Raw genomic sequence first — 6,435 nt, forward strand, 5'->3', positions numbered from 1 at the left:
ACATATGACAAAAAAAAATGTCGTTGAAATAATTTCTCTCAATCTAATACATAATACCGCACTTAAGATTTTTGATACAATTAATTAAAAAATTTACTACCCTATAACATTGGCATCCTCTTACACTATAGCCGACAATCTCTGACCCACGAGATGATAGTCAGATAATACAATTGGATCTTCACTTGTCACTATAAATAAAGACAAGTCGGATCCTCGAACAGGAAAAAGTGAATTAACTACTTATTCACTCAGTCCCGAAAAAATCCCCAGCCCCCGTCAAAAAACAAAAAGCCCTTATTCATTCACTTGATGATGGGACAAGAAATTTTATTTGAAAATTCGAACATCGACATTTAAAAAAAAAAAAAGTTCTAAGCCCTTTTTTTCTTTTTTCAAAGGAAGCTCTGTTAAAGTGACGCACAAAATTAAATGAGAAAGCAATGAGGGGGCATGTTAAATATGAAAAAGAATATTCATTATCAATTCATCTTAGGTTACTAACAGAGAACTGAAAATCAACTAACGATGCTTTCTATCTACTACTCCCATTCAAACAACTAACTCAATAACATCAATCCTTTTGAAAGCTTGAGCTAATCCCTCAAGGGGCAACAACTGCAATCCGTCCAGCAACTTGATCAAGATCCCGCTGCCCACTGGATGTGATTCTCCTTCCACTGTTAATAATAGAATTTACCAATTAGCCAAATATTATTGGTTGCCAACATATCATGCAAATGCTTGCTGAATATTAAAGTCAATGCAATTATCAATGGAACTTGAAAAAGCAAATGAGGTTTTGGAACCAATGTAACTTTCAAATGATTCCAATCATTACCAACAAGAGAATGAGCATGAGCATGAGCTACCTCCTAATCATGTGAACATTTTAGAAGTTCATTTTATCTATGACATCTGAAGTGCTTTCCCCAAAATAGATTTCAAATAGAAATTAGCAGGCATTATGGAAGGGCTCAAAATTAGAGGTGAAAAGGCGAGAAGAGAAACTCAGGTGGGATAGGCTCACCACCTCAGCATGCCAAGGTGATGGGACAGGTCAAACACAATGAGGCCACTACTCAATTACTGCAAGTGTGGGACTCAATTCCCCACACTTACAAAATGATAGTTAGACTATCCCACCACCTCGACATGCTGAGGCAATAAGTCCAGCCAACCTAAGTTTCACTCGAAGGAAAGAGGTAGAAAACAAAATAGTAATGATCCTTCTAAAGAGAAAAACTTAGATGGGACAGTCCCACCAAGTCATCGTGTAGGCATAGTAGGATTGACCAACCTAGTTTTTCCATTATGATTGACGTGGTCACACTATCCCACCTAAGTTTTTCTCTCTTCCATGTGTTTAAGAGAAAACACAAAAAGGAAGTTGGAAAAAAGCATCCAAAAAAGGATGCAATTCTCCATCCAAATATTCTATATTACTAAGCAAAATCTTAGTGAACATCAATAAAGTAAACAAACTAAACTTCAAACCCATTGTTCGAGGGAACAAGAACTTTATCATCGGTCAATATTTAGACAATTGCATAAACTTGGACATTATCACAAATGACTTCAACAAAAAAACGAGTTGACTGCAACAGGTAATGGTGGTTGGCAATGATTAACAGTAGTGGCCGGTGAGTATCTACTTTTTATTAGTTAACCATAGATAATACCACCTTCCATAAGATAAAAAAAATATTAATAATATTTTAAGCAATGGAAATTTTCCAGAAGAGGGCAATCTACAGGCACCTAAAGGTTTACTTCTAGCAGAAATGAAATGCACTGCACTGTATCAAATTTAAAAGATAATACATGCTTTTGCCTAAACTAAAGTCATGACCTCCTCACAGGTTGCTTTGTATGGGCTATATGTTGACTTGGCTTCAAAAAACAATAAGTTATCAATCACCACTCTCCTTCACAAGGTTGCTTTGTCCCATATTAATTTTTATTAGCCAGAGTAGAACAATAAAATTTTAATGCATACCAGGCACCACCACTCAAAGAAGAGTAATTATAACTATACTCACTCCACCACTAAATCCCACTTAGGCCAAAATAAATTTTAAAAAAATTAGCCTGGGTGGGGTTCAAGTGGGGTTTAATGATGAGGTCAATACAATATCTGCTCATAAAATGTTAACCACCATCAACTGTCGTCATCTGCTGTTCATCATTGTGTGTTGAAGTTAATGTCCATTCCATTGGAATTCTCACAATCCAATTTATGCAACCGTTCAACTAACACCGATGATTGACCTATTCACAGGAAAATGAAGATTTGAGTTTTCATAAGTCAGAAAACCCTGCCAGCAAACAACAATGAGTGGAAGGAACACCGCTACCCTTGTAAAGATTGGCCAAAGCTAAAACGAACATTGGTAGCAGTGAGTTTCCACGCATTGCCGTACATTAAACGTACTATCATCCTAAATTTAATCCAATCCCGTCTAGTATGGAGCTCCAAACTGATCCTTAAGGTTTAATTCTAGCCTAGTGATAAGGAAAAAAATTCCCGTCATGCACATCAAAACTTCATGCTATATTGGTAGTATGATATTTAAAGAATTAGAAACGTTGGTATTAATCAATTGCTTCAAGTGCCAAAAGCAAGAACCAGCAGCCCTATGTTCAATTGAAATGAAAAACTAGTAAGCAACAAAAGCTCACCCCTTGGAGTCAAGCTCGATGATGTTCGTGTTCTGCAATTGGTGAAGTATGTGACGAGCAACAGAGCCACTGCTCTTGCTGAAATGAGGTGGGCAGCTACCGTTCCTCTTCCCCCCTCCATAGATTCTACGGAAGGAACCAACACCAAGACCACCCCTAAAGTAGATCTTCCTCGCCATTGAAGCTATGTTGCAAAATATGATTTAATTACACAAATACCCATCAAGTACATAAATGTAACTCGAAACAAAAACGAAGGAAAAAAAAAAAAAGAGTTTACACACACACCAGCCCTGATATAGTACCAATCGGGGTCATAAGGGGCTAGCTCCTTCAACGTTCCAGTCTTGACGATGTCGTTCCAAGTAGGAAGCTCAATCTGCTCAAAATTAAAAAAAAATGATAAATAATAATAATAATAATAATAACAATAACAATAAAAAAAAAATTAAATATGAAAAGAGATAGATAGGAGACCTTGCCGGAGCGTTTGAGATGGGCGGCGTAGGCCTTGACGAACTCGTGGGGAGAGACGTCCTTCACATTTTTTGCAGTCTCCATTCTCTCTCTCTCTCTCTCTCAGTCTGTGCTTCAGCGGCGGAGCAGCTGCGGCATGTGCTATGTGACTGTGTTTAGGGTAAATGTTCGAGAATGTGAAGGGATTGACACTAGGGTTTTAAGTTCACTGTGTCACTAAACTACAGAAATATCCTCGGATTATTTTTGAAAGGACACCCTGTGTCCTTTCTTCTTCAACATTTGCTAACAATTCTTTTAGAATTGCAATAAATATTAAAATATAATGGTTTATTCATCTAAATCCAATCTCAAGGTTAAGAAACAATATAAACTTGTTTGGATAAACTTTTGTTTTAACTTAAATGTGTAATGAAAAATGTGCGAGGTCTGATAAAAAAAGTTAAAAAATACAACTAATGCAAGGTAAATGGACCACTCATTCTTTATCCTTTATATTATATGATGTCTATTTTTTTTTCCACCATTATCATGTAACTTTAAGATATAATATGGAAAAAATGAATTATAGAAAGAATACATAATCAAGCATAAATGAGATAGAAGAAAAGATTTTGGATAAATTAAGTTAGCCAGAGATTCTAGTTTTTGAGCCTTACAAAGATAAAATAATCAAATTAATTTTATACATAATTAAGTTGTTAAGCAATCTTAACAATAAAAAATCCTTATTTAGCAAAAATGAAAGTTACAAAGGACTTAATTGATTGATTGTTCGAACTATATTCTAATTTAAATTTTAGAAAAATCCCACATACACTGCTATGGGGTGGTGATATTTTCACTCCACAAATTTTGTAAACTTACTCCACTTTTACAAAATTATTATAAGTTCATATCATTTTTGAAAATTTCAAATAAAGAGGAATTTGGAAAAAAATTCAATTAAATCCATTTTCATTTATTTATTTATATTTGTGACTATTTTTTATTATATTTGAATACTACAATTTCTTGAATAAAATAATCATATATATTTTACCCTTATAAGATAATATTACCAAAATACTTAAAATTTACTTTAACTTTAATTTTTTTATACAAAATTTATTATTTATAAATGATTTATAAGTAATACACTTTGTTAGTATGATTATTAATATTTGACTAACTAACAATGTACTTCTGACATTTGGGGTATTGAAAATTATTAAATTTTAAATACAATATATTATATTATAAAACATAAAATTAAATGTATAAAATATTAGTTACAATAATACATGTTTCTTGGGGAAAATTTTGTCATTTTATATTATAATGGTAAAATAATCAAATTAAATTTATATCGAAACATCAAACAACCTTAAATGGTCAAAGATTGTCAAAGACCTAAGTCATTAAGAAAAAAATATGAGAATAACATAATTAATTAATTGTTTAAACTAATTATTAATTTGCAATTTTGTAAAATAATAAGAATTTATTATAATTATCTTATGAATGTGAGGGTTTACAAAAATAATGGGGAGGCAATACCCCCACCCAAATAAGCGAAGGTATATTCATACAATTTTTGGCCATCACATTCATTTTTAATTAGTATTTAGTTTGTTCGAAGTCTCTAATGGATACTGTTATGAGTAATGCTATGCTTATTTACTTTAAATACTCAATTAGAATACTCATTGATGTAACATTTTATGTGTCATCCATTGAGTTGGTTGTAAAAATAATAAGTAAATAATGAATAATAAAATTAATTAAATCTCATACACATGACATAAAATGATTGATGACATCAGTAAGTATCCAAACTAAGTAATCAATTATTGTTCTCAGTCATCTTTTGAAATTATGTGAAATTTTTTATTAGGAAACACCATCATAATTTTTTTGGATCATGAGATAGTTGTTAATTACTTTGAAGCAGCTAGTAAGTTACATATTTGTAACATACAGTTGATACTAAATTACTCTCCCATAACTTCTCAATTGTTTGACAGCCAACAACTGAGTCATGTAAATAATAATAATAATAATAATAATAATTTTATGAAAGTTACAGATGATGTAAGTTAACAAGACTCCTTAATTTAGATATTTAACCAAATGTGTAGAGTAAAAAACTGTAAGTTAATAATCCCTGCTTAAATAAAAGTATGATTAGCTTAAAATAAAAATTTAGAAAAAATTTGACAAAAAGAAATGTAAACCAATATATATATATATATATATATATATATATATATATATATATATATATATATATATAAAGAAACAATCGATTTTAAAAAAAAAACTAAAAACGAAGTGTATTAAGGTCATAATTAATTAAGAAATATTAGGGAGAGTAAATGTCATGTATCATCTATTGAGGAGGATATATTTTGATGAATAAATTTTGCATTAGGAATACTAGTAAGGAAATTATAAAAAAAAATGGTTAATGCAAAGAATAACTTAATACTTTTTCAAAAAAAAAATTATACAATAATACATAAACAATAATTAATTTATAATATTCTAAATAACTCATCAACTTCTTGTTGTTGTTGTTGTTACTATATGCTTAAGGACAATCCAAAACCTTTGAGTGAAGTTCGAATCATCGTTTTCAACACAAGAGATTTTATTATTTTAATTAGATGACACCACAATACTAATTCAACTATTGATTTGAAAAGACAAATTATATTTGAACACCAAGAAGACACCCACCAAGATGGAAACAATAGTACAATAGTTGTGAACAGTCATTCTCATTTTTTTATCTTGGTGGTGTCTTCTTAATATTTAAAAATGAATGCTATATATATATAACATAGGGGTGGGCATTTTTCGGTTCGGTTCTTAAAAACTCAAACCAAACCGAACCGAATTTTAGAACCGAACCGAAATTGGTTCGGTTCGCACATATACCTGTATTTTATAGTTTCGTTTGGACTATCTTTACTCCATAATTAATATATCTCTGGCAATTAAACTAAGATCATGCATCTTTTGATTTTTCCTTGCTGCAGGGTCAGATTTCATTTGGTTACAACAACTATACACCAACACCTCCACAAAAATTCCGAAAGCAATGTACAATTTCACAAACATTTTCAAAATATACAATTATACAACAACTCCTTTGACTTTACTTGTACAATTTCAGACTGCCAGCAACCAACACCTCTACAAATTCAAACACAATTTCAAATTGCCACAACATAAATTAAAAAAAATAACCTGCAGCAGTGAAGATTAACCTGCAGCAGTGAGTGATGAGTG

At 31.3% G+C, this 6,435-nt stretch overlaps 1 protein-coding gene and 1 non-coding gene across 4 annotated transcripts; both read right to left on the reverse strand.

Annotated features, from left to right (window-relative positions):
* Positions 1-456: 456 nt before the first annotated feature.
* On the reverse strand, positions 457-3,367 carry LOC102616101 (40S ribosomal protein S19-1). Of its 3 annotated transcripts, XR_008053564.1 has the most exons (5): positions 3,160-3,367; positions 2,971-3,064; positions 2,683-2,866; positions 2,160-2,271; positions 457-680 (listed from the first exon to the last, which is right to left on the reverse strand). XR_008053564.1 is itself a non-coding variant. In XM_006477573.4 (4 exons), exons 1-4 carry the CDS (start codon positions 3,241-3,243, stop codon positions 605-607), a joined length of 438 nt encoding a protein of 145 aa, XP_006477636.2. In that variant the 5' UTR covers positions 3,244-3,357; the 3' UTR covers positions 457-604. The 3 variants fall into 3 exon arrangements, 2 of the variants coding, with proteins under 2 accessions (XP_006477636.2, XP_006477637.2); XM_006477573.4 differs by lacking the exon at positions 2,160-2,271 and having other exon boundaries at positions 3,160-3,357; XM_006477574.4 differs by lacking the exon at positions 2,160-2,271 and having other exon boundaries at positions 2,971-3,061; positions 3,160-3,351.
* Positions 1,225-1,374, reverse strand: MIR12111 (microRNA MIR12111). Its single transcript, NR_161562.1, is given in 1 exon segment — positions 1,225-1,374. It is a non-coding gene; the product is annotated as a microRNA MIR12111 (primary transcript).
* Positions 3,368-6,435: the final 3,068 nt, after the last annotated feature.

The sequence above is a fragment of the Citrus sinensis genome, chromosome 3 (assembly GCF_022201045.2).
Source record: "Citrus sinensis cultivar Valencia sweet orange chromosome 3, DVS_A1.0, whole genome shotgun sequence".
NCBI classification, from domain to species: Eukaryota; Viridiplantae; Streptophyta; class Magnoliopsida; order Sapindales; family Rutaceae; genus Citrus; species Citrus sinensis.